Source organism: Akanthomyces muscarius, chromosome 2 (genome assembly GCF_028009165.1).
Source record: "Akanthomyces muscarius strain Ve6 chromosome 2, whole genome shotgun sequence".
Taxonomy (NCBI): domain Eukaryota; kingdom Fungi; phylum Ascomycota; class Sordariomycetes; order Hypocreales; family Cordycipitaceae; genus Akanthomyces; species Akanthomyces muscarius.
In genome coordinates this window covers 4856177-4882965 of record NC_079242.1, presented here as the reverse complement: position 1 = coordinate 4882965, position 26789 = coordinate 4856177, and the positions used below count along the sequence as shown (strand labels likewise).

Here is a 26789-nt window from a genome sequence, read left to right as displayed (position 1 = left end):
GGTGTTTTTTTCTTCCTTCTTTCTAATCTGTGTTTGGACCGTGTGTCCTAGCACGACGGGTATCTAGCCAAAACAAAAGCGGGGGCATCATTCTTCTTTAAAAATCCAACATCATTACAGTTTTGCATCAAAAACACCTTTTTTCAGAGGAAAAGGGGGACGTGATCGTGGCAGAATCATCTAAGCCTTGCGCTTCTTGGAGGTGTGCTCCTCGCCGTCGGCCTCCTCCATCTCCTCGTCAGACTCCTCAAAGTCCATGTCGGAGAGAGCATCGTGCTCCATGGCGGTGACTAAAAGATCTGACCGTTAGCATCTCTTTTCCTCTTGCCACGACTTATTTTGTGCGTCACTTGTTAGGGGCACTACTCACTGAAGTACTTGATGGCGTTGGGCCAGACGTCCTCGGCGATGCAGACGGCGACGTCGTCGGCGGTGGGGAAGATTTCCGTGTCGTACTCGTCAAAGTCGTCGTCGTCATCCTCGTCGTCGTCCTCGTCGACCTCCTCGCCGGCCTTGCGCTTCTGGCGCTTGGCCTGCTCCTCCTTAAAGGCCTCCTTGGACTCCTCGGCCGAGACGTTGCGGCCGCAGAAGCCGAACCAGGCGAAGAAGGAGACGCCGCCGAGGCCGGTGGCCTCCATCTGGGCGAGCAGCGACTTCTTGGGCTCGGCGTCGTCGTCGAGCTTCTTGCCGGCGGGCAGCTGGCGCTCGGCGGCGCGGACCTGGCAGACGAGGTCGAGCAGGCCCTGGGTCAGGTCCTTGTCCTTGGACTTCCAGTTGATCTTGACGGGCTCCGAGACGAGGCCAGCCCAGCCGTCCTTGGCGTAGCGCCACCAAAACTTCTTCTCGAGCGTCGTGTCGGAAAAGTACTCGTTGGGGCCAAAGGTGAGCTTGATGGCGATGCTGCGCGGGTCGCCGCCCGAGGCGAGCTCGAAGCGCTCGACGGAGAGGTCGGTGAGCGAGTTGAGCAGCACGGCCGAGTCGGTGGGCTGGATGTACTCGTCGAGGTCGGCGGGCGACTGCTCGAGGACGAGAGGCCAGAAGTTGGGGATGTCGGCAATGACCTGGGCGCGCTTGGTGTAGAGGTCGGCGGTGAGCTTGGCCTGCTGGCGGACTGTGTGTGTGTTAGTCTGTTTGTCTCTATCGGTTTTTTTTCCAGATTTTTTCAGGGTTCAGGAAACGTACGAAGCTCAACCTCGACATCCTCAAAGTCATCCTCGAGCTCCTGGAGCTTGCTGAAGGAGACGGGGTTCTCAATCTTGTCGTCAGACATTGTGTATAAAGTCTTTTGTTTTGGGGTATATAGATTAAAAAAAAAGGTTGATGAGGGGAGGAAGATTGGGCAAGGCACAAAGCGATGGAGGGGTCCCTTGAACTTTTTAAAAGCCACCGGCTAAACAATAGGAAATAAAAATTTTCCCTGGCGACCTTGGTTTACTCCTCATCATGACATAAACAACAGTGGATATCGACGCCTCTGGTTGGCGGGCCGAGCTTCTCAGATTTTTTTCGTCGCAAGAAAGTGGTAGTCGGTGAACGACTTTTTCTTCCCTGAGCTGCTTTTCCCCGGCTGCTAACGTTAGCTTGCAGACAGCGGGGCCCGTGGAGGGGCAGGACTGATGTCATTGGTGGGTGCGCGCAAGCCTGGTGCGGGAGCTGTAGTGGGCCCACGCCGAGCCTGTGGTGGGCGTTTTTTAGGGGTCCAGGTGTCCAGGAGCTGCTTGGCTGCTGTGGCAAGTGGCTGTGGCGGCTGTTGTCAACGAGTCAACCTGCCTGGGTACCTATAGTTACGCGCTGGAAAGCCACTGTAGCTTCGCCAGAGCATCGCGTCACAGTGCTGATGATTTTCAGTCACTGAAGGCGTCACAGCGGACCTCCGTGGGTGGAGACTACAGTAGGCGTGGATCGTGAGGCGCTCGAGATTGTCGCGAAGCTTCGACGTCAAGGGTTCATTTGTGGCAGATATGGTGCTGTATGCTCCCAGAGGCGGAGGGCTCCCAGCGCCACGGCCGAGCGCGGGCCAGCTTCACTTCGGCGAGTATTGTAAAACTCTGCTTACAAGGACGTGGCGTTGACGTACTCCTAGGCATGGCGCTGCAGACATGAACACGCACGACCGCCACGGGCTGCAATGTGGCCGCCATACTTTTCGCTATACACATGCAATTCATTCTCGACTTTTTGCCACGTACCTTTTATATCCATCCGGCTAGACGTAAGGCTCACGATCCCACACCTCTGGTAGCTTCGAGAAGCATATCCACTGTTTGAGCGGAGGCCGCTCCCAGCCAAGGCAACGTGCAGCATCTAACCCTAACCCCAGCAACAAACCGTGTTCAACACGCCAGTCAGCAGAGTACTTTACAATAGATCTTTATTAGATTAAGATCAGAATTCCGAGTCAAAATTTATGTCGTCTGTGCTGAGAGCTCCATAGACTTGTTTCGAACCCGCGAGTCCTAGCTTTATAAGGAAATCCGTCACCGGCGATCCTTCTGCGAGGACTGGTCTAGTGGCGATCACCGCAATACCAATTCTAGCTCTGAGCGATACGTACTTCTATTCTAATATTTCCGTATAAATCTATGCATGGCGTTTTGAACACGGTAATCTACAAAACATGACTCTCAAGGCTCATCAGCCAACGTCTCATCAGCTGGTGGTTCTGGGACCCAGGCTGCAGCAATCGCCGCAATCGCCGCAATGCCAGCCATCCCCCCCGCGCCACTCCCACAACACCATCCTCCAAGCCCACGCCGTACAGCCAGCCCGCCACGATCAGGTGCCCAAGACGACGAGCCCGCGCCGGCACAATCGCGCCGATGCCGTTGACGGTCCCAGCACAGAAGGGTCCGGGCACGCCGCGTTGAGCAGCATCGCGCCGTCGACTGCACCGCCAGGATGGCCAGCAGCGCGGACGAGAAAAGCATTTTTGTGCTGCCGCAGGACTAAAGACCATGCATTGAGTTTCGATCGCATCCGGATGAGTCGATGATGGGCTCAGACTCGGCAATCGCGCTGAGCCGCCCGACCGACTGCTTGGCGCACCTGCCGCACCTCACTGACCCAGAAGTGCATTTACAGCCTGGACGTATGAAGAGTCGATTCCGCTGGGCTATGGTGTCTTCATTCTTGGAGGGAGCAACTCGCCAGAGATCAACCGACAGCTGATGCAAGTCCTGAGCCATGCCGTTCTGGGTCTGGATGGCGTTATCGAATGCTAGGCAATAATGCTTTCCACATACGACAATTTTAAGTTTCAGGCTCTTTTTGCTTTAAAAGCCTTTTGGTAGGCGGCTATGAGATACGTTCCTGATTGCGCGGCATGTATTTCATTGTGTCATTTGTCTATAATAACACGGAATTACCTTGTGCTTACATGCTGTTCACCGCAGTGTGAGTAGCCCAATACTTCAACGACGCAGGTTTGGAATTTTTTTTTCACTCTTTCCGTTGCCTCAAGAAACGTACACTGTTTAAAGGGTTATTAGCGTGCAAATCTGCAGCCCTGACCCTAGCTATGAAATATCTACACCAGGTGCTCACTTGAATACTATAAAACGGATCTTAATTAGATTTAGATGGAAACTCTGACTTAGTATTAATTCTTTCCGTGCTAGGAGCTCTAGAAACCTGAATCTAATCAGGGGATCCCAGCTTTTGCACTGCAAGCCGTAAATCTTCAGTCGATTGAGCTTCAACAGCCGGAGTTAGTACGGATGGCTCACCCCAGTCTGCATCCAGATGCACATCTTCCACGGTCTGCTCACTATCGCCTTCCACAATTTGAAGTATTGCCTGCTCAAATTGACGAAGAATGCCGTCCATCAACCCCGCAGAAAGAAGACTGCCGTCAAAGGTAGTATTGACTCGGATTCCATCTTCGGATGATTTGACACTGAATCGAAACGGCGAATGCATCTTGATGCCAGTCCAGAGCAGTTCCATGCCAATACCCTCTCCCCAGGTGTTTGTGATGTAGTCTGATCCGGCGGAGACGGTAACATAGATGGCAGCGTCGCAGGCCGCCATCGTGTCGTCGCTGAGACTTTTGATCTTGTCCCAGCCAAGGTGTTCAAAAGCAGCCATCGCATTGAGGTCGTGTTGGGAAGAGTAAAGCAGGTCTCGTATGTTCCGGTCGGCCGCTACATGAAAGCGATGAGGAATCTTTGTCATTGCTGGCGCAATCATTTCCTCGACACCGGGAAGTGGCACGTTGCGACCAGTACGGTATTGAGAAAAGACCACCTCTTCAGACTGCAAATGCCGACTAAATACAAGAGCCATTGCAACCTCTGTCATGGTGGAGATTGTGATTTCAGACGTTTGCGTTTTGCGCAGGCTAAACTTTCGCGCAAGATTGACGTCTGCCACGATATTGTGCGATTCAGGGACCACACAAAATAGCTGTGTCGGCCTGGATGATTTGGAACCCGCCAAATAGGTTCGCCAGAATGACTCGGCGAGAGTTTGGTCAGCGAGAACAGTGTGCTTGATAAATTGATTGAACTTAAGTCCTTGGTAGGGCGACATTTCGTTTCGAAAGGCATGCTCCAAGTCTCCGTATAGCATGGGGACAGCTGTGCCATCATAGCAGGCGTGCGATCCCGACCAAACAAAGAATCGCTTACCGCTGCTCTCGTCATCCACGATAGCGAAGCGAGTAATGAGGTCTCCGTAACCGATGCGAGAAGCCCTGTCCTTGTCGAGAAACCTCTCTAGCGATGTTTCGCGCTTCCATTCGAGCTTGCCTTTCATTACGACTTGGAAGTTTCTGCCGCCAGCAATCTGCACAAGGCGTGTTCGCAAAATAGCGTTCTCGGTAGCAACAGTTTCCCAAGAGGTTATGAGTTTCTCAGCATCCATATGTGGAGGTAGACGAAAGACGCACTGCAGAAAATAACTGTTTGGCGGTGCTGCAAAGTAGTCCTGGTGTGTGCTCGCGGGGTAAACATCCTCGACCTGGTTCCTGGAGAGTTTAGCTGCGTCAAGAACTCTTGATACAGTATGTTCAGAAAGCAAAGAGAAAGGTACAACGGGCGGGAGAGCTTCTACAGCGGAAGTGCACAGTGCCATGTCAGCCAAGACCGGGTGCTGTGAGATCATGGCCACGGTCAGGGATAAGCCCTCGGCACGAGCCGTGGCCACGAGCTTTATAGCAACTACAGAGTCTCCGCCGAGGTGGTAAAAATTGTCTGAAGCTTCGACTTTCGACACTCCAAGTACAGATTGCCAAAGGACTGACAATCGTTGCTCCAGCGCCGTCAACTGTCGATTTGCTGTTTCGCCAGTGAAACTATCGAGCTCGGCCACGGATAACTCGGCAGCCATATTGCGAAGCCTCTTCCGGTCTAGTTTACCAGAAAAGGAGAAAGGAAAGCTCTGAACTGGGATAAAAAATGTCGGTATTGCGTACGTTGGAAGGACAAGCGACAGGCTTGCAGTTGCTTGCGTAACAAGGGAGCGAAAAAGCCCCTGCTCGCTCGAAGAAGTCATGACGCAAGGGCTATCCTGCTCCCACTTGAGATGACCCATGTTATCGGCCATTCGCAGAAATGCCATCAATATGGGGGAGCCGGAGCTGGCTGTCGGCGCCACAGCCTCGACTATGACTTCCGTAGAGCTCGGAAAGACCTTCTGAAGCTGATGCTCCACCTCACCCATTTCCAAACGCTGGCCTCGGATTTTCACTTGGTTATCTTTTCTACCAAGAAAGAACAGGGTTCCGTCCTTCTTGAATTTGACCAAATCGCCTGTTCTATATAGGCGACCCTGCCGGCCTGTCGCTTGCATCCAGTGCGGAGGAGGTATAAAAGCTTTCTCGGTCTTTGCGGCTTCGTCCAAGTAGCCACGGCCCACAGTCGGACCCTCAACCAGAAGTTCACCGACAGCGTCAACGGCCAACCGCTTGTTAGGGTCATTCTGGTCGACAACCCATGCTCCAACGAAAGGCTTGCCCAGGTCGCCGGGCCCATGCTCTGATGAGCTGTAATCCAGAACGGTGACGGCCACAGCGCACTCGGTAGGGCCATACGCAGAAATGAGTCTGAGTTTGGTTTTCCACTTGTTGATCAAATCTTCGGGAACGCTTTCGCCGCCAAGTATCACAGTGTGAAGTTCTCCAATGTCTTGCAGCTCAATGTTCCGGAAGAGCGATGGTGTAAAGAAAGCACTGGTCACTTGCATCCTGCTTATAGATCCAGCAAGATTGTTCAATCTATCCCAGTCGGAAGGAATGCAGACACACCCGCCAAAGATCAACGTGTAAATGATCTCGATAATACATGCGTCGAAGGCGTAGCTAACGATTTGCAACATTCTTGGCCGTTGGTCCATTCCCATGGCTCTTCCACCATGGGTCGCGCTTGTGCATAGCTGTTCATGCTCGATTACGCAGCCCTTCGGTTGGCCGGTACTTCCCGACGTGAATATAACATATGCGGCGTTTTTAGGCGTTGCTCGTGCGACGTCGTTTGTTGTTCCTTGGAGGCCGCCGCCGCCTATGGAAGAATCGACCACCAAAACCACTGGGATGATGTCTCCCCAGAGTTGTGCGTATTTTTGCGAAGCGAGCATTAGTTTGGCCCGAGTCTTCTGAATCATGTGTCGGAGGCGACTTTGCGGTTGTGTCGGATCCAGAGAAACGAAGGCTCCTCCAGATTTCAGGACAGCCAGCATAGATACAATTATCCACTTTGACTTCTCGAAACATAACGGGACGAGGATTTCGGGTCCAACGCCCTGAGCGGTAAGATGGCATGCCAGGTGTGATGCGAGCGTGTCAAGCTCTCGATAGCTCAAGTTGCCATCCCACGCACAGACTGCTGGCTGCTCTGGGTGCTCCAGCACTCGAATTTGGACCAAGTCATGCGCAAGGGCACTGACCGCTGTCGGAATATTGCTATTCCAGCGCATGACTTGCTGCATGTCAACTGAACTAAAGAGTGGTCGCTCCTCTGCCATGGCATGCTTTGAGAGGTTCAGGCGATAGAGACAACTACAGCGACGATACTTGCTGCGGAGGATACTCCGGATTTCAAGTTGACGTGACAGCCTGACAACGAAAATTTATACGAGTCGATGCAGTCATTGCCATGAGGGATTGTCTTATGCACTGCCTTGGGTTTAGCCAGATCAGCGTAAGCAAGGCTGCGTAGCGCAAAGGGCGTGAATGTTAGAAATGTGACGGCCACGCCCCCAGCACCTAAATTATCATGAACTGCGGTAATTTCATGAGACAAATAACCTTCAGCAGCCGACTTCGAGTGGGTTCAGACAAGTGGCGCTAGTGCATGGCCTGAGTCGTCCTGAGGGTACGGACATGGGTCTATGCAAGCAAAGCTGCACGGTGTAAGAGCCTACGAGGCCTCGACCACCTTTGCATGCGTGCTGCTCCTTCAATGCGTTGCCGATATGCCGAAATGCCGAAAGTAGATAGAGAAGGATGGTTCCTGTGGAACTTTTGATAAAGCGTCTCTGTAGAGGTTCTCTCATACCATCTCTCACGCGGCGCTCGTCACCTGCCCATCCTTGTCCATTTTTCTCGTGTCCTCTCCTACTTTATTTGGTCCTGCACTTCATTCGATTTCATGGTCTTCTTTCTGCAAGAAAAATGGCACCCTCAACCATAGAAACACCTTCTCCCCGTGAGCCTCCAGTGGCCAAGCCGCCATTGGATCAGGCAACGACGGGAAACTACAAGGAGCATTTGCCAATTGCATACGATAAAGATGCGGAAGAGGGTAGAAAGAGCTATAGCGCAGCAAAGGTATCTTTTGAATTGATTCTCTAACTTCAATATTGATTTGGAAGGAAATTTCATACTGACGATAACCAAGTATCCAAACTACCTGCCAACTTGGGATCATTCTCAGAAATACCCACCTTTGGAGCCGTTTACACACCTTGAGCGCGGAAAAGACGTCGATACATCATATGAGGAATTGCTTGCCAATGGTGCAAAAGTGACGCACCTCACGCCCACCATTGGTACGGAAGTGGACGGCATCCAAATTAGCAAGCTCTCTCCGGCCGGTAAGAACCAGCTCGCTCGATATGTGGCAGAGCGAAAGGTAGTGGCCTTTCGCAAGCAAGACTTTGCATCTCTTTCCATACCAGAAGCACTCGAGTTCGCTCGCTACTTTGGTCCTCTTCACATCCACCCCACCTCGGGGTCCCCGGCTGGCTATCCTGAAATCCACCTCGTGCACCGAGCCGCGGGCGACACGAGCGCCAGCAAGTTCCTGGAGACACGCAACAGCTCCGTTGCCTGGCATTCTGACGTGACTTACGAAAGGCAGCCCCCTGGCATAGCATTTTTGTACATGCTCGAAAAGCCGGAGACGGGAGGCGACACACTATTTGCCAACACGGTTGAGGCGTACAGACGGCTGAGCCCGGTACTCCAGGAGCGCTTGCACGGACTGCAGGCTGTGCATTCCGGAGTCGAACAGGCTAATGCCAGCGTTTCAAGGGGAGGTGTCTTGCGCCGTGAGCCGGTACAGTCCGTTCATCCGATCGTACGAACCCACCCTGCAACGGGCGAAAAGGCCTTGTTCATTAACCCACAATGTAACGTCTCCATTCAGAACCTTTGAAATGATACAAATGATACTAATCAATTTTAAGCCACGCGAGGAATTGTAGGAATGAAGCAGGAGGAGAGCGATATGCTCCTGTCATTTCTTTTCAACCACATCGCTTTCGGCGCGGACTTCCACTCTCGAGTCAAATGGGAAGAGGACACAGTCGTGGTTTGGGACAACCGTGTCACGCAACACACGGCGCTGATTGACTGGAAGGACGGGCAGAGGCGTCATATTGCTCGCATTACGCCCCTGGCCGAAAAGCCGTATGAGACGCCATTTAAGCGATAAAAGCCTAAACATAGCGACTCGCGGTCTCTAGGGAGTTAGTTGAGGCTGCACAGGTTTTCAAGTATTTCTATTTGTATTTTGAACTGCGTCTTTCCTTAATCGCGAAATGTCCATTCGCAAGATGTAGTAAAAGCTAATGTCAAATGTCACAACGGAAAGCTTTCGCAAAATTTGAAGTTCCAAGGTACTGCTTCTTTTTGTATTATAACTACTCTTCAAAGTATGCAAAATGGTAAATGCGATGAACTTAAAGTCCAGCCCACTTCTCAATAATGTCGGCTAACTTTCTTCTGGCCTCGCCATTTCGTACCATATCTTAAGACTGCCACTGGACCTAATAAGCTGAGCCCAAATATAAATGCCAAAGTAGAGTAAGCCCAGCTGCTTCCCATAGCCTGAGACATTGGCTCTATCGTGGCGCTTACAACAGCAGCCAGGATGCATTGGCCAACATTTCTCGCTGCCGCTGCGACAGCGAACTGGCCGGGGCTAAAATCTCTAATTAGCGGTGTTCACCGAATGTGCCTGTCGTCGAGGTCACTTACTGAAAATCGGCCATCAGCACAATAGTAACCTGTGAGGTAGCGCTTACACCGTATCCAACGATGAAGAGGAACACGAGCGGACCTGCGATTGACAGGCCGCTTTGGAGCGTCCAGGCATAGCCGACAACACCAACCACGACGAGGAACATGAGTGGTAACCCCACCTGGAGCCGGGCTAACTCGAGCGGAAGTTTGGAATTGTCCACTTGAATATGTTTCTCAAGCGGAATCTGGAGTTTTCTGGCGTGGCGACGGTAGTTCCAATCCAGGAGCATACCGGTCACAAAGCTTGACACAATAGTTCCAGCACCCACTGGTAGCGCAACGAGCGAGATCTGCGTGTTGGAGAAGCCGTAGAGGTCGTAGAGAATCTTGGACATGTCGGTGAATATAGCATAGTAGCATACATTCGCTATATTACTATTAGTCTGGCACCTTCGCAACAAAATATACAGCAGGTAGACCCACCAAGACTCAATGTTAGCACTAGGAGCGCAGAGGCAGGATTCGCAAGTATGCGCAGCGTCCAAAGAGGATTGGGGACAGCAAGGCGAAATTTCTTGTGCAACTCTGCCTGCTTTTCATAATCAACCGGGATACCCCTCAAATGCCCATCCTTGAACCGAATTGCATCAGTCAGATTTTGGCAGAGCAGCGGCGCGGGAATGGATCCGTCGTCGACAATCTGACGGCATGTCTCTGGAAGAAAGAGCACCAGTGGGACAAGCGTAGCTGCAGACATGATGACGAGAAACCAGAATATCCTGATTTTGGCTTAGCTTTTGGACGGGCTACTTGCGTGAGCACGCAGCTTAGCTTACCAGTGCCACCCTGCACGTTGGCTGATCAAGCCGCCTAGGACTGGACTGAGCGAGGGACCAAGGGTCGCAGCCACAGAGGAATATGCAAGATATTCCCCTCTCTCTGCGGAAACTATACAGTCTCCAACAAGGCTTGACTCGATTTCAGCGCGGCAATTTGTTGGGGGTGGGGGGGATTAATATTTCACCACGTACGCTTGGCTCATTATACCACAGCTACCTGCCGACTGCAGCATTCGCAAGAAAAGCAGGGCATAGTAGTTGTTCTGCAACGCTAACCCTAGATTGGCGATGATGGAAATGATGAAGCAAATAATGTAGGCCAGTCTTCTTCCGGCGGTTTCGGAGAAACCCGCAATCATCGTGGGCGCGATGCCTTGGACGACCTATCTCTACCCATAAGCAAAAATGACAAGGTCACGTTATAATTCGCTTGTTCAGACGCACTAGGAATGTCGTAACCGACAGATTGATTTTCGAATTGGAGATATTGAGATCATGAGCAATCTAACGTTGTGTTCAATAAAACTGCAACGGCAAAGACGGAATAGAGCCATGCATACCTGATTTACCGCCGGGAAGTAAATGCTGCTCCCCATGAAGGACAATAGCCCCATGAAGGAAGCAGAGAGAATGATCGCCCGCTTTTGCAGCCCTGTGAAGACCGAGTACGGCCGCAGTGGCTCAGTATCAGGCGGCATGACCAGAGCAGGCGCGGCCAGCGCCGCAGCGGCTTGGACACCACCTTGGGCGGCATTGATGCGCGCGCCCTCGTCACACTCGCTACCCATACCATCATGGGCAAGGCCATGTTTTTCTGGAACCATGCTGGGAAAAATGCGCAGTGCCTTTGTTGGTACGTTGTGTGTGTGTCTCCCGAACAACCCCCAAAAGTTCAAAGCTAGAGAAGCTCGCAGTGGCCAACGGAGGTTGCCTGGTATGCTTCCGAGTATCCACAACGATGCCCAAAGGAACAGCCCAAAATGAATGAGCAGGTTGCATTTCACCAGGGACGGAACTGACTGGAGGCAGAGGCCCATCCCGTTGCCGTCACGTGCGAGGCTGTGGTTCTGACGATCTCCCGCGACGGCTTGTGGGTGCAGCTTCCCAAGTCTCCATAATGGTGCGCAATCAGTTGAATCCGCAGCGGTTACCAGATGCCGTATAGCCGTGCGGGCCACTCGAGAGCAACTAGACCCTGTAACACTTCGTCTTATCTAAAAGAATTACCTCAAACATGCAGGAAGATTTGTGGAGGGTACGGAGCCTTGCGAACACCAGCCCAATCATCCCTCAACGTTCGGAGCCTTGTAATAACACAAGCCATCGCCGCCTCCTGTTTGATTCATCTTGTGGGGATCAAGATTTCGCAGATTCGCCACCACATGGCGCCATTCACTCCTGTGTACACCCCCTACCCCTAGCGCGACGGATGTGCACCCCCCGCAAGTATCAACGGTCCACCATCGCGCATGGTCCTTTGACCAAAAATGAGAGGTGCCTGGAAGTTTCTGCGTATTGATAATACGTATTGCATGGTCTACAAGCATGAACCATTCTAAGCACCGATGGGGCTCCCCCTTGGACTTATGATGCAGAGGTTTATGAGGCCGAGATAAATAAACGAATTGGCGGGGCTATTTTTCAGCTCTGAAATGAATGCAGATTTGGCTGCAGGACATGGGCAAGAGCCTTGTTTTGAATGAACGGCAGCATACGGGCAGGGGCATGGTTTTCAATTTTGCAAGTCGGGACTTTTGCGCAATGCTGGAACGGGATGATTTATGATAGGCTAGCATGTGTCGACTGCCTAGAAACCATGTCACACTGTCAGGTATGCCTAGTCAAATGTATAAGTCTTTTGTTGACTCTAGCTACTCTCTATTCCTCTTGCCCCCTCTCCTAGTAAGAAAATCCTGTCTTAATACGATCTTTTCTCAGTTCCTAACAAAAGACACCTATCTATATAGCAAGGCCAATTGGTGAGTTTTGCCAGCATAAAAGCCAACCCCCATACGTATACTCCGGTGGCTGACAACTAGTTACACAGTTTTGCGAAAATGAGAGTCGCGATCGTTGGAGTTGGCCATGTTGGGTGTGCGCTTGCTGCAGATCTGGAGAGCCGCGGCGTTCAGACAATCCTTTGGGCAGCTCCTGGTCATCGCACCATTTTTGATCGACTAGCCAGTCAAAATTACTTGGAAGCTTCCGAAGCAATGACCGGTCGATTTTATCCAGCGTTCACAACCAACTTCTCTAAACTCGTGCAATACGCAGATGTTATCATTGTGGCCGTCCCGACAACTGGGCATAGAGCAATCTTGACAGAGCTCGCCGGACACAACCTCCATCGGCACATCGTCGTCTTCATTACGGGAAATTTTGTTGGGCCCGTGGCAGCCGCAACAGTCACTGCCCACGCAATAGTATGCACATCCAGATCTCCCTATACGTCTAGAACTGAAGAGACAAACACGGGAGAGACTCGGATACGGTTCAACGGTATCAAGAAACGCCTCGAAATTGCAGGCTTTGGCAAGATAGACCTATCTGTCCGCAATGTGCTGAGTCGGGTCTTTTCTATTCCACTTATATGGTACTCCAACACGTTGAAGCTCGACTTGGCTACCAATCACGGCGTGGTCCACCCGCCAACTATGCTTTCCAACATGGGCGCAATCAACAACAAGGCAAACTTATTCTTCTATCGCGACTGCATGACAGCTGAAGTTTGCAGTCTCATGCTAGCGGCGGACAGAGAACGCTTAGCGATTGCTGCCGCTCTTGGGTTTACCGACTTGGAAGACATTCTCGAAATGTTCAACAGCGACTACGGCACAGAGCACACTGATCTGGCCACGTTTATGCAGCAGATCGATGCCCTGAACAAGAAGCCAGGCCTACCAGACAGTCTCCAAGCTCGACAGATTTCTCAAGACATCCCATTCTGGTGTGTACCGGTAGCCAGCTTGGGAAAGGCGCTGAAGGTGCCCACGCCAGTCATTGACGGGTGGATTCTCTCGAGCATGTGCATCAACCAGGTTGACTATCAGGGGGCTGGCAGAACTCTGCAAACTTTCGGGGTCAGGGGTAATGCTTCTGCGAAAGAGATTCTCAGAGCTTTCAGGGTAACGGATGAGTCGAGTGAAGACTGCGAAGAGCATGTACACCATTCGAGCAGAAGTCAGCGGGCAAATCTTTGACCCTAACCCTAATCATAAGATGTATACACGAGGTCACGAGAGTATTGCAAAATAGATACTAAATGAAAAAAAGAAATACAAAATAGATCTTCATCAATTGTAAGATAGCCCTGACTCAGCATCAATGTAACTTGTACTAGTAGCTCTATAGACTTGATTCTAACCAGTGAGCCCTAGCTTTTGAAGCGCAAGCCTCAAATCAACTCGCTTGCGTTCTGCTCGGTGTTTCTTCCTGATCTATTCCGGAACATCACTTGCTTTTGATTCCGTCCATCCTGTTTCGCACTGACGCCCACCGTTCTGCAATTCTCATCGATGTGGGTGGCAAAGTAAGCAGCTGTTATGTCTTTTGCCCCAACTCCAATTGACTGAGCGAGTTTGGCTTTGACCTTGGCCTCCTGCTGCTGATTACTCGCCTGCGAGCACACGGATTGGGGATTGGCAGCCATGAGCTGCAAGTATTTTTGGTTGGATTGCAGAAGATCGAGGCCAAATTGGCCACTAAACAAGGCTGCTCCACTCCCGTGAGCCGGCAAGACTTTGACAATGTTGTTTTGCGAAAGTATGTCGTCGCTTTTCTGCAATTGCTTGCTCTGCTTCAGTGTATTCCTGCTGACGAGGAAATTGATGGTGCTCTCCAGCTCATCTCCCATCAGTGCAACCCCGTTGATCATGGCAACTGTCCCAAGCTGAGTGTGAGCTTGTACATTTGTCACATTCATCATGCCGTCCTCCATCGCAAAGCTTTGAGATTCCCCTTGCTTCAAAGCGACATCTCCGCCGTCCTTCAAGCCAAACTTTTGCACAAGCGTGTCTTGCGCCACAACTGGGACATTCTTTAAGCTTTTTGCATTGCGACCAGAGACATGATCGCCATGCTCATGGCTCAGAATGACCTTTTCAATGGTGAGCCCAGTAGTCTGCTGCAGTTTTTCATTGCAACTGTCGGCGAGGATCTTTGCTGTCGATGTGTCAAACATGAACACTGAATTTTGAGAGGCTTTAATGTAGTAGACCATGACGCCCAAGTCCAGGTTTGGATCGAACCCTTCATTGCCTAGGTTGACAGTCTCGGGCTGGATACCTTGCGGTACTTTGTCGACATCGTCAGAACCACCAGCGTAGCAGCCATAAATCTCTGCGCCGACATTCTGAATCTGGCCGAAGAAGATTTTTACCTCATTTCTTTCTTGCCGTCTCAATAGCCGTCTGTCTGAGTTGTCAGCTTTCCTGCGACGGCTCAAACAAGCCCAGTTTGACACTCACGGGACGTATGACGCCGACCAATCGAGGCTCGGACCAAGTCCGCGAGCCTCTAGAGCGTCATTGTGTATGCAGGCTGCTGCGCAGCTAACAGTGGCCAGTACTGTTGCTGATGTTGATAGTCTCATGATGAAGTTGTTATAGGTTGTACGTTGTCTTGCGGTCCTGCCGATGTGGATGAATGAGATGAAAGTGCTAGCTAGCTAAGTGGATTGTAGGTGCCGAGCTAGAATGTGCTCCTGTGGCCGGTGGACATTCATCAGCATGAATCGCGCGAAACAAGGGAGAGGTCTAAATGACAGCCAGATTGTTCGGAAGACACGGTCGCCGAGTTTCTTACAACTGACTCCGCATCAATCTGGAGGATGGAATGTTTCACGACATACTTTATCGCGGTGCTAATCCAAGCGGCGAGATTATTCTGTATGTCCTTCAAGACCAATTCCTGGGGAAGTGCCCACTAACGTTAGCGCTCTACATAGCTTTAGTTAGTGGGCGCTTCCTCACTGTAAAGCAGCGTGGTATAATTCGACTTATACGTTACATGGTGAGATCCCGAAATCTCTTTGCTGGAAGACGAAGAGTCGAACATAGAATCAATCGAACTTCCAAACCACAGCCGTTCGCCAGCAAGCCAACGCGTATCATACATCAAGGTTGGCGCATGGACCGCTAAGTATGCCATCGTACTGGTCTCGGTCGCCTACGCCGCGCGACGCTGCGGCCTTTGAAGCGCAAACTTCAGTCACAGAGCTGGCAGTATAGGCCATTTAATTATCATCAATGTGTTATTTAAGCAGTCAAGCTCGCAAAATGTCGAACCAGCGAAGGATCCTTATTTTTTTCTTGCGGTAATGGTTGAATAATTACTGCCGGGCAAGCTTGGCTCTCCTCCGTCTGAGAGAACTTTGCGTGAAACGTCTAGTGAAACCACCTGTACTCTCAGTTAAATCTGCCGCAGAGCGCGTGGTCAATATGCATACGCTCGGATATCAATCATAACGACTTGCAGTAAGTCTACCAGACCGTCAGTAGGCTAGCAATTCAATACAGTCGCTTACTTGACTGTCAGTTGAAGCCTCGCTGACTGTATAGATTAAGTTCTATTAGTTTTCCATCCCAACTATGTCATAGCGCGCCCGGCTCAGATGCACGCTTCGACCGCTGCTTGAACTGGGTGGGCAATCTCATCACCAGTGGTAATTGACACATTCTGAATTGATACAGAACTAGACACTAGATCTTGACAACCGACCCGATGTCTGAGGTGGCCGGGAGCTCTATGTTGGCTGTTGTTGTACGCTTCGTCGTGAGCGGAAACACGGTCAAGGGCGGCCGGTAACGGTAGTAGTCGTGCTCATCAGCGCCCCCCATTGTGCGGAAATCAGTCTAGGCTGGCACGGCTTGGAAGAAAAATTGGAGAAAGTCGAGCGGGCACGCGAGGTTAAAATTTCTTAATCCACGGGAACGAGGCTAGGGAGATCAGTCGTGTCTTTAGACTTGCCAATGCTGCATTATAACCATTAATAAAGTCTTGCAATAAATCAAGATTTAAGATGCATAAGAAGATTATAAGGTATATGAGGACATTAGAAATTTATCAACAAGATACAATATAAAAGCTTCTACGAAGTATACTCGTAGCCACTGCTCATGGCTTAGGTAGAGCATGTTTTGCAGCACTAGCAACAGGACTCTCGTTCCCGCCAATAACCTCACTTTGAGAGTCAAAATTGTCGCCGTCTCCGAGCCCTAGCTCTGCCAGAAGGCAGGTTCGTTTTCCCTTCATATCTGCGCCTTTTGCTGTCGAACCCTCTTTGTCTACCGAAAGGCCAGATGATTGTAGCATAATGTCGATCGTCCAGACTGTCCCAAAGATCAGTACAATATCGGACAACGTGGCCCATAAAGCTCACGGTCCATTGTCATTATATGAGTGTAGACGTCTTGTTTTTGATCGTTGCCTATTTGTTCTTTCATGATGTCGACAGGAGTGCGCAATGTTCTAGGCAGTGGCGGGGCTGTTGGGGCACTGTCGACCGCGGGAGTCCTGTCTACGTGTAAAATTATGTGTAGATACACAAGAGTAAAGTAGTACCTACTGCCACATATCCTCTAGGTCATCTAATCGATGAAAAATTCTTGAGGCGTGTTGCCTCAGCTCGTCCATGACCTCTCCTAACTCGTTAGCTTCCATCTTTGCTCGTGCTGCTTCGGATCGCAAGCGTTTGGGGGGCCTTGGTGATTCGAAGTGAAGCTTTGAATAAGTTGAGTTGATTCAAATTTATTGATAAAGTCTCTGCTGGGCAAACAATGTAGAAGCCAATTCGACGCACAAGTATTATCTCAGCCGTAGCGACCAAGTGTTACGTAGGAGGCCCATCAACTAGAAACGATAATCTGGTGAAAAGGCGCCGGCCGCTATATATATTGCGGAACAGAGGAGAGCTCGATCAATTCCTAATGACGCACAAAAGATGTCTTAGCTTATCGGCGCTAGCCAAAGTGATCTACACACTTGCCTCCCGAGAGTCGGCGCGAGTACACCGTATGGTTACAATCCAGTCAAGGCACATTGTGAAACGGGGCCATACATGAATAGAAAGAAAGAACGTTTGAGACACTTCACTGTGCATGGTTCTATACCTAATTAAGACTGGAAAACTTCGAGCCGTCTATCATGGTATCCTGGCGCGCGGGTGACAAGGGTAAAACAAAAGGGAAGATTCTAGACGTAGACCAAGAGAAATGTGATAGGACCAGAGAGAAGCAGAAAATGGGCTTAGAAGCTAGTCTTATTAATAGAGAGAAACGGCCATTCAAGTCAATGGGGTAGTTCTGCGGCGAACCATAGGCCTCGAGCACTCAAAACGGTATAGTACTGGCCATATTGACGAAGTCAACAAGAAGCTACACTACTTTGAAAGAGGCCTACACATCATGAGAAGGGAGTTCACCGGCTTCAGCGAGATTATAGACAACCTAGCCTTACTCTATGAGGAGTTGACAGTGCTCGAGAAACCGTTCACGCTTCTAGACCAGCTAAATTCTGTCGTCTATCAGCCATCACCCAGGTCTAGGTCATCGAGAAAGCATCCAGCGGCTTCTCACTGCTTGGTGAGCCATTCGTCGGAGAAGGCGAGCGGAATAGGAAACTGTTGCAACCGTAAAAGTGACCTTATCACTGTCATCACTATTCCATCTCTCTTGCGATGATAGTCGGCTCATGGTTTGCGATGGGGCTCCGACTTCAGCCTCGGCCAAGCGACCAGCCATCTCGCAGCGTCAGTCACATGCCACTCGGTGTACACGGCAGAAGAGGCCTCCATGCCAGTATTTGAATATTGTTGGAATAGAGCATACAAAGTCGGCTGGCTGCTAGCTGGCTGCTTGGCTGGCTGTTTGGCTGTTGGCGTGCGAGGACGTACTGGGATGAGGCGAAAGTTGTACACCCATGCGAGTACCTATTTGTCGCTAAGAGATTGATTCCTTATCGAGGACAGGGGGTTTGTACCTCGATTTTGGTGAGAGAGACGGCTCAAGCCCCTGCTAGCTTGTGGCCATCCTGGTAGGTACAAGCAACGGTATAGAACTTACCCATCCTACTCAGTAGGTGAAGAGGTCCCGTAGCTGCCACCACGACGCAGCGCCCCCCCCCCCCCCCCCCCTCTTCCAGCTTCAAATTGTGACAATGCCGCTCTTCCGACCCCTGATTCGGTTGGACTACGTAACGGGCAAGCGCGCCAATCACCCGACGGCCTAGATATCTGCGACTCGCATCCAGCCCAATTGTAGTTAAATGAAGGCCCCCGCATATGTGGCGTCCGTGTGCGTCCGGGTTTTCTAAGATGGCCTGTTGCCACCCCTTGTCAGAACCCAGGCTCGAGTTCAGTTGTCCGCAACGTTGAACACTCTGTAGCCCAAGAGCTCGGCAAGGAAGCAGACGCCACTCAGGCTACAGGATCCCGGTACCTGCTCACCAGGTGCTGGTCCGTCCGGTGCTCTTAATGAGGCGGCGGTGCAGCAGCGCGAGAGCAGCAATATTGTGCCTGCGCATCTTCTATGCTAGCGCAACGCGCTCTAAGTTTTGTCACGAATCGTGCTGCGCGCCACCCGATGCACATATGCAGCAACTTTACCCCGAATCTGGAAATTTGAAGCTAGCGTGGGGCTGATTGCGGTTACCGGCTGCCACAACAGTCATTACCTAGGCAACTAGGCACACCCGGAAGGTGCCCACCGTCGCTGTTACTCTGTCCCATGTGTTGTTGCCACTGTAGCAGACAAGAGTATGGTTGGTGTCTAAAGCGTCTGAGCATAGTGATCCGACGAAATGATTTGTGTCCTGTCATGCTGGGCTAAACTTATATCGGGTTACTGTTCTGAGAGGGTGCTTGCATCTAGTATCATTCCTGCAGTCACGTCTTGCTCATGTGCCGAGTGTGGTTTTGTTTGCATCGAAGCATAACGCCAGTGTAATGACTCGCTCATCTCGCGAGGAGTATCTCGAGAAACGTTAAGCTGACTCAAGATTTTCAGGACTTGCTAATCCCCAGTAGGAACAATTTGAAGAGCGTTGGATGACCTTATTAGATATCATGACGCCATAATAAAGTCATAGCGAGTCACTTGAGGAAAGGCAGCCATAAAGCCGCGAAGCAGTAGCCACGGGCTGAAGGAGGGCTATTCTCTTCTTCAGTGATCAACGCAGTCATTCCCGAGAACTATCTGCTGTAACTAGCTATAATCTCACTAACTCTTGCTATCTTCCCCATCACCTTCTTCGTGCTAGCCGTGCTTTTTTTCATAGTAGCTGACATGCTGCCACCAGTGGTCGAAGCTAGATCACGCATTTGCTACAGCAATACAGCCAAATGCAAGAAAGATCTTGGTCCAAGTCACAGCATGATTGTCACATATCGTCACCTTGCCCCTCTCTTTAAGTGCCAATTGCTCGAGCAGCACCTTGACGCTACTCATTGATAATTAAGGCCTTACATGGGTGCCAGGCTCAACTTTGAAGCAAGGCTGCAATGAAAATTACTCAGGCTTTAAGTAGCGGGCCGTGACTGCGATCTAATCTTAACGGTGGCCGGATGCGGCATGTGATCCAGACGCTCGATGCTTTGGTCTCGTTTCGGTCTAGCAGTGGCCTGTTGCCAATTAGGTGCCTCGTACTTCCTCAATTCATGCTCTATTTATGCACCAAGGAAGCAAGCCGTATGTTTAAGTTTATCGTCGCGCCCACTAAATGGAATTGATCAATCGTTAGGCTTATCGTCGTACGCGTAAAGGAAAAGTGATCGATCATCTGTTCGCCACTTAATGCATACGACGCGTGCCACACTTTGTAAGCCCCCCTGAAGACTAGTCAGCGCAGATTTAATTATTTCTGCGTAACCACACTGCAACATGTCTGTGCTTTGGCAGCGAGTGCCGGGGGCAGAATAGGGGGCGGAAAGAGACTACAAGAACGAAGTACCGCCGTTGATGACACCCCTTTGAACGGCAAGGAATACCGACTCTTAGTCAAGTCCAAGAATGTCTTGAAATATCGAGGGAGTGATCATGGATAAAATGCGCAAATGGAATACTGGTTATATTTGGGCTATTGTAGCCATGTCGTAACGTGTACACACAAGTACGAAAGCCTGATTGCTGATGCGCACATGAGAGTCTCACTTGGGCGAGATTGCTCCTTGCCGCCACAGCTTTCATGTTGATGGGATGGCTCGGGCAGCAAGTTAGCTCGAACCAATTTGAGTTTCATGCACAACGGTCTCTAGCGTACACTCCCCAGTCTGACCGCAAGAAACCTCCAACACTCGGCATAGCCCAGAGGCCTATATGAGTCGTTAATTCTGAGTATACGAGGTGTCTCCTTGAAAAAGAAGTGCTGAATGGGCGGGACGTGCGTCGACAGCCGTTCGGTTGACAACAGTCGGCTTCGGCCAGCTGCCGAGACTAAGTTACTATCCAGATATATATAGAACAAAGACACAAAAGCAATGTTGATTGTATTTTTGAATGGGCTGCAAAGCAATAGTCCGTCTCCCACAGATCATGGACAACGACGCTAACGCTTTACCTGTCCCGGAGAGCATGCGTGAAGAGTCAGCTCAGCATTGGGAAGACAGTTTTGATGATTGCATAACGAAATGCGGCTTCGAATTCGTTGATATTGTGGAAATTTCTTTTCGTTTGAAAGTAGACGTTGGGCTGGATCTTGATTTGCCCTTCGTCGCCCAATCCCTGCGCCACACAGCGGACGTTCGCTATCGAGCTCATGCCACCCCAGGCACAGATCCGGAGCAGCCAAGCTGCGTCACGTCGCGTGATATGCACACGGTGAACACTATTAGCGGAAATTGGGGTGTGCCCAGTCCTGTGGTAGCCTCTGCAAAAACCGCAGCCTCAGTGTCAGCATCGCCATTGCGCGACCGCAGCACGATACAGACCGATTTTGGCCAGCAATACAAGAAGTGCATTCCTGGTAAGAAGTAGTACGGAACGATCAATGAGAGCTTGCATTACTAAGAAATCATTTGAGTAGAAGTACGTCCTGTCAGAAAACTCAATCCATTTGCGCATAGCCTATTACTATTGTGTTCAGCTTTTCCAACTACGTACAGTCATTTACATCATCACAGGTGCTGCGAGAAGATCCAAGGATAGCGGACCAGAATAGCGGCAAGATCACCAAACGACTCTCTGACTCGCCATGTTTTTATTACAACCTTCCGGCGAAGATCAAAAAATCTTTCTTGAGTCGAGACGAACAAATAATGGCAGAGCAGGGAGTTGAAGCCAATAAATGGCTGTTACGATTGGATGAAGGAATGCAGAACGAATTTCGCGTTGGCGCTCATTACAAGAGGGGATGGAAGGGCATTGAGACATCCTGACTTTTTGTCGCCATCGCCAGGTCCTTGCATACAGATCATTTGTTTACAATTACTACAACGATAACTTCTCAGCGTGGCCGCCAACGCCTCGTACAAAGCAATAGAGAACATGGTCCCTTCTTGCAGTGAGAGTCGAGTTCCGCATAATTCGTACTACCGTGGCTAGTAGCAATCAGCGGCTGCTGATGACAGATTGTTACACCTGTCAGGCTGTTTAACAAGCAGCAGCGCAGAAACATGTGTGCGCAGGTCGTCTGAAAAGAGCAAGCTCTTGGGAACCAGGGACCTGGGAGTTCAAGGGTACCTCGAAGAAATGGTTTACCACTAAATCTATAGCAGTGCCCGCGGCCAAGCTCAAGAAGGCTCTCGCGCGAAAAGTTCAGGCAATTAGGATATCGAAGTGCAACGCACTGCTTGGCAACAGGCTACCGCTTGAGGTTCAACTACCCATCTAGCTTTCAAACTTGACCTAGTCCACTACAAATACTGAACAGCGCTATTTTCGTCCCGTACAACCTTGTCCGGTTCATTCTGTGCCGTTCCCCAGCCGGCTGTCAGGTTGTCATGCCCCTGCCCAACTCCGAGTCGCTCCCGCACGGCCCTTTTCTTGGTTCTGAGCTCTCCCTACCATTCAGGCCCACCATTAGCGCAAGTGACTAGAAGACACATGGGCAAAGGCTGAGGCAGGAGTGGAATTACTGTAATCATTCGGGCAAGCTTGGCCGGGGGTGCGTATCCGTAGGCTTTTGCAATTTAAGGCCATGGTTTCTATTATTGAAGGCAGGAGAAGGCTCTAACCAATAAGGCAAGCAAGCAGCTGCACCAGCAGACATGTCAACTGTCAGCCCTCCTGGCGCCACCCTGTTTTGGCGGAGCTTTGCTTGGCTGTTAATCCAGCTGGAACGGTCCGCGAGCCAGCCTCGGGCGATCCAGTCCGTGCGAGGAATCTTTTAGACACAGGCACTAGTCAACAGGCATGTCGATTTGCCGGCATAAAGTGGCATTAAAGTTGGCGGGGTCGATTTAATCAGGTCGAGCCCGTCACTGACCCATAACTAACAATCAACTTATCGGGTGTTGAGCCGGTAACCAGCAAATCTAAACTGGAGCCAAACGACTGGTCTCCGCAGATATAAGACCGCTTTGTTGATGGCCCCGTCTCCGAGGTAAAAAAAAAAAATCAATGCGGGATAGTATTTACGCAGTATGCCTCGCAGGCCCGAGACCCTATCAAGCCAGAGACTTGACAAAAAGAGACAAACTCACAAAGGGGCCAGCATTGCTACCGAAAAGATGTGTCTCATCCCCACCACCCGTAGTGGGTGCTTGACACCATCGGTACCAGTGACTGCGCCGTGACCTGACAGTGCGGGCCAGCAAAACTAGATAGGAAACCCTACTGATCTTGTAGGAAACTTTGAGATCTACTCTTCATTCTTCTCCATACAGAACAAGCTTCGTCATCGCGTTGCACAAGTGACGTTGGTTTGACTACGGGCTGTGGGGGCCATGACATCCAGTATAAGCCGTCTGATGCGGGCATCATCATTGGCAGCCCTGGTATTTATTTCGCTGCTCCTATCAGTGGAAATCCTAAACCTAAATCTTGTTGCATTGATGGAGCCGACCGTCCCTCAGTCATTTTCTCCACCGTCACAGACCGGCAAATACAGATGAAGAGTACAACAAACATCGGAGAGCTGCAGACGATCTAACCGGCCCCTCCGCACACACCCGAGACCCCCCCCTCGATCCTAGTCCAAGCCACCTGTTTCCTCCGCTAGGGCCTCTGTTGTAAATGTAACGCGGCGCCCAAACAACCACAGATTCGCTTTGTGGCTTCCCTGGACTGTGATGGAGAAACCATACAATAGCATTTAACTGTAAAGGCGTATCTCTAGAATTCAGGAAAAGAAGATAGGCAATTTAGCTAAACGAAGTAGTAAATCGATAAATAGTTTAGGAAAGAAAAGAAAAACCAATATCATGTTGATAGAGAAGTCATTGTGTATAATAACGTTATGACCCCTGCGCAGCCCCTCTCTTTGTCAGGCCACACCTGGCGCCCTGCCATTCTTGTGAAGATCTAAATTCCCTGTGTGAGGCTTTCCACCGTCATCGACAAGGCTGTCTGTCTCCTAATGGGCTGGGCCGACAGCGACAGTTCCCTCGTCACCACCACCGGGTCTATTGCTAATGTGCGAAGCGACGGAGTGTGTCGACTATCTAGATGCCGGCGTACACTTTTAGCTATGCCTAGCCAAATGCATACCACGTTTTTGTTCACTTGAGCTGCCACTTATTCCTTTGATTCTTCCTTCTGGTCACGGGATTCCTCTTGGCACGATTTTTCTGTCAGTTTCTGAGCGAGTAATTCTTTACGCCAAATGTGGACGGCCACAAATTTGGGTGGCATTCGTTGGATCGCGGTGATTCCAGCCATCACACCAGCTCCCAGAAATTAGCCCTCGCAGCGACTATATACGTCAAAGTCAAAGCAGGCGCCGAGAATCCCCATTTGTATTATCAATCATTTTTTCCAACGGTACTAATGCAGACCGAGCCCAGATACCACCGTCAACATAACGAACCCCGCGCTTATTTGTCTATGGAAAGTACTGAGAAGGCACCCGCAGTTGCAGCAATTCTCGAATCGAGACTGAAGTCGCATGCATTGTAGATATGCAAAGACTCATTCATGTCCGCAACGCGGTCCCATGGCCAACTTTAGCTTAGATAAGTTTGTATCAAATTTCAGATTTGAAATTGTTCTACTCCATTGCTTCAACCCGTGTTTGTTTTGCCAGTTGCGACCGTGACGCCTCTCCCATTGCGGACCTGCGCATCGGCCTTTCGCTTCTCACGGCGTGCCTGAATTTTCGCAAATAATAGAAACCACACAATAAAGCTATGCCCAAAAAAAGCTTGCATAGCTTTGAAGTATCAGACAAGCTGTAAATGACATGAGTACATGTAGTATCGTAGAGGTTGGAGGAGTCGCCGAGTTTCAGGTCAATGATGGCTGTACGGCCAAGGATCGCGTCAGTGGCAGATACGGCAGCAGCGCCAATACAATTGAAGTTGTTTTCGTTGTCGAAATGGATTGTCGTCTCAAATCCCGATCGGTAATGCTGTGCGATCACGTTGCTTTCTCTCCACACAGTTGCAGAGTCGTTTGAAGCGAACTGAAGGTCAGAATAATGCAATTAGGTACTGGGCAATGGCACTTACAACAGACCATGAAGCGACATCAGTCGCACCATTCCACGACAAATATATAGTTGTATTTACCATTCCCTTTTCAGGGGTATCAACTACGACACTCGGAGGCCACGTCGGCTTGCCGGTCCAGTTATATTTGCTGGCGCGGTAAACCCCATTGTTTACTTGAAAGCCGACGCCAATATTTCCCAACTGAATGTCCAGGACTGGAGCTCCACCAATGGTGTATTCCACAATTGCAGGATTGAACCCGAATGCAAGTAATACATTTCCGGACTCGAGAACTTGCAGGTTGCCCATAGCTTCAGAGTTGATGCTCTCGGGATGGAAGTATTCGTGGACACGTCGAGCTGTCAGTTTATCGGAATCTATCTCAAGGACTAGGCCACGCGTCTGACATTTGCCTTTGCAGTAAGCCGTTTCGCTGGCATGGTTATCCAAGAGTGTAATTTGCTTCTCGATGTGGTGCACGCGCGCGTCATGCTGCCAGCTGAAGTTAATGGCAGTGCCATTGCTCAGATCCGAGAATTGGTTGTGCCGGCCGCCAAGGCGCCAGATAATGCTGCCATCTCTGCCGCTAATGAGCACCAGTAGACACAAGTTCCGACTCGACACCAAGTAATTTCCGTTGGCAGTCTAAAACGAGCGGTTAGAATGTGGCTTGAGCTGTCGCTGACGCGAAGTTGATGTCACTGACCTTGTCAATTGAATTGATGTGGAAAAAGTCGTAACCCACGCCTCTGTATCTGTCAAAAGTATTATTGAATTTGGAGTATGACTCCGAAATCTCGAAATGAGCTGACGCTGACCAGTTAAAAACCACGGTGTCGCTGTTCAGGTCAATTTCTTGAAAGCCACTGTCACGCAAGGTACAGGATTTTGGCCCACCGACTGGAGAACAGTCAAATGGTATTGAGAAAGCAGTTGATAAAATGACCGTGCCCTCTGGAGTGACTTGTAGCTCGTGCATGTCGCCTTCCGTACCGTGCACTGAGATATTATACTTTAAACTGTACATCTCGTCAAACACAAGACAGTATACAGCATTCTTTTCTGCTCCCATGACCAATGCAGTCAAGTAGCGCGTGCCGTTGATATATCTGACATCCGAGTTTAATGACTTATGATATTGCTGATCTGCGTAGACGAGGCTCAGATCTCGGGCATCGAAGATCATCGGCCCAGCTTTCCCTGGACCAGGCATTTCACCCAGAAACATATGCGTCGCGGTGTCGACATTTCTTTTGTCCCACGAGTTGACCATGAAAATAGGGGCGATAATGTCGGAGGAGCGGAAAGTCTGCGTGGGAAGGCCTTTCGAAGCATTAACGAGTGTGGTATACCTGCCGAGATCGGTAAACAGTGGTACATCAGCAGTAGATTTATCGGCAAGAAATAGAGCAGAAATTGCTGCAATTGTGATGAAAAGGAATGCGGAAGCCATCTGTAGAACGGATGCCCGCGCGAAAATGCTGTATCGACCGTCAGGTTCTGGTTGGCCCTAGCAATCGATCGGGTTTCGGCAGGTAGTATCTGGTCAAGGACAGATGCAGCTTCGCGCGAGAGAAAACAATATTAGAGTTGGGAGTCGAATATCTTATAAAAAAAGGCAGACAAGAAAGGCTACGTGGAACCAATCATAGGCGAACTCAGAACTGGCCCAGTCGTGCTGCGTTACTCGACGGGAACCGAAAAGAAACTCCCCTCCTCCTTTTCAAGATTTTAGCCGCAGAGCAGCCCAGCTGTTGCCCCTGCGGCAATCTTGTGTTCCAATATCGGTTCCTGGGTCCATCGTGGCACATTTTCATTCGCCGGTCCCATAATGATGTGAGACATTTCAGCGCATCTCTTCAGCTGCGACCAGCTGACGGCTGAGACAGAACGGGAAATTTTCCGCTGAGAAGAAACCTGTGGTAAGATTGGCGTTATTGTCGCAGAAAGTCACAAATTCGTCACG

At 50.4% G+C, this 26789-nt stretch overlaps 9 protein-coding genes across 9 annotated transcripts; 3 read left to right on the top strand and 6 right to left on the bottom strand.

Annotated features, from left to right (window-relative positions):
- Positions 1-180: 180 nt before the first annotated feature.
- LMH87_004753 (uncharacterized protein) lies at positions 181-1270 on the bottom strand (the record flags this gene model as incomplete). Its single annotated transcript, XM_056196022.1, has 3 exons — positions 181-290; positions 371-1111; positions 1183-1270. The coding sequence occupies 3 exons, from the start codon at positions 1268-1270 to the stop codon at positions 181-183; spliced, it is 939 nt and encodes a 312-aa protein (XP_056049592.1).
- Positions 1271-3636: 2366 nt separating this feature from the next.
- Positions 3637-6600, bottom strand: LMH87_004752 (uncharacterized protein; the record flags this gene model as incomplete). The annotated part of the gene is made up of 3 exons (XM_056196021.1): positions 3637-4966; positions 5243-6184; positions 6245-6600. 3 exons carry the CDS (start codon positions 6598-6600, stop codon positions 3637-3639), a joined length of 2628 nt encoding a protein of 875 aa, XP_056049591.1.
- Positions 6601-7609: 1009 nt separating this feature from the next.
- Positions 7610-8873, top strand: LMH87_004751 (uncharacterized protein; the record flags this gene model as incomplete). The annotated part of the gene is made up of 3 exons (XM_056196020.1): positions 7610-7765; positions 7836-8568; positions 8626-8873. The coding sequence occupies 3 exons, from the start codon at positions 7610-7612 to the stop codon at positions 8871-8873; spliced, it is 1137 nt and encodes a 378-aa protein (XP_056049590.1).
- A 266-nt stretch (positions 8874-9139) lies between these two features.
- Positions 9140-11066, bottom strand: LMH87_004750 (uncharacterized protein; the record flags this gene model as incomplete). Its single annotated transcript, XM_056196019.1, has 7 exons — positions 9140-9362; positions 9419-9830; positions 9887-10182; positions 10240-10371; positions 10435-10625; positions 10687-10746; positions 10803-11066. 7 exons carry the CDS (start codon positions 11064-11066, stop codon positions 9140-9142), a joined length of 1578 nt encoding a protein of 525 aa, XP_056049589.1.
- A 992-nt stretch (positions 11067-12058) lies between these two features.
- LMH87_004749 (uncharacterized protein) lies at positions 12059-13442 on the top strand (the record flags this gene model as incomplete). The annotated part of the gene is made up of 3 exons (XM_056196018.1): positions 12059-12144; positions 12210-12221; positions 12290-13442. The coding sequence occupies 3 exons, from the start codon at positions 12059-12061 to the stop codon at positions 13440-13442; spliced, it is 1251 nt and encodes a 416-aa protein (XP_056049588.1).
- A 194-nt stretch (positions 13443-13636) lies between these two features.
- Positions 13637-14833, bottom strand: LMH87_004748 (uncharacterized protein; the record flags this gene model as incomplete). The annotated part of the gene is made up of 2 exons (XM_056196017.1): positions 13637-14651; positions 14709-14833. The coding sequence occupies 2 exons, from the start codon at positions 14831-14833 to the stop codon at positions 13637-13639; spliced, it is 1140 nt and encodes a 379-aa protein (XP_056049587.1).
- Positions 14834-16356: 1523 nt separating this feature from the next.
- On the bottom strand, positions 16357-16902 carry LMH87_004747 (uncharacterized protein; the record flags this gene model as incomplete). The annotated part of the gene is made up of 3 exons (XM_056196016.1): positions 16357-16571; positions 16622-16755; positions 16808-16902. The coding sequence occupies 3 exons, from the start codon at positions 16900-16902 to the stop codon at positions 16357-16359; spliced, it is 444 nt and encodes a 147-aa protein (XP_056049586.1).
- Positions 16903-20768: 3866 nt separating this feature from the next.
- LMH87_004746 (uncharacterized protein) lies at positions 20769-21610 on the top strand (the record flags this gene model as incomplete). Its single annotated transcript, XM_056196014.1, has 3 exons — positions 20769-21198; positions 21256-21260; positions 21356-21610. The coding sequence occupies 3 exons, from the start codon at positions 20769-20771 to the stop codon at positions 21608-21610; spliced, it is 690 nt and encodes a 229-aa protein (XP_056049585.1).
- Positions 21611-24394: 2784 nt separating this feature from the next.
- On the bottom strand, positions 24395-26276 carry LMH87_004745 (uncharacterized protein; the record flags this gene model as incomplete). The annotated part of the gene is made up of 4 exons (XM_056196013.1): positions 24395-24481; positions 24574-24795; positions 24842-25468; positions 25530-26276. The coding sequence occupies 4 exons, from the start codon at positions 26274-26276 to the stop codon at positions 24395-24397; spliced, it is 1683 nt and encodes a 560-aa protein (XP_056049584.1).
- Positions 26277-26789: the final 513 nt, after the last annotated feature.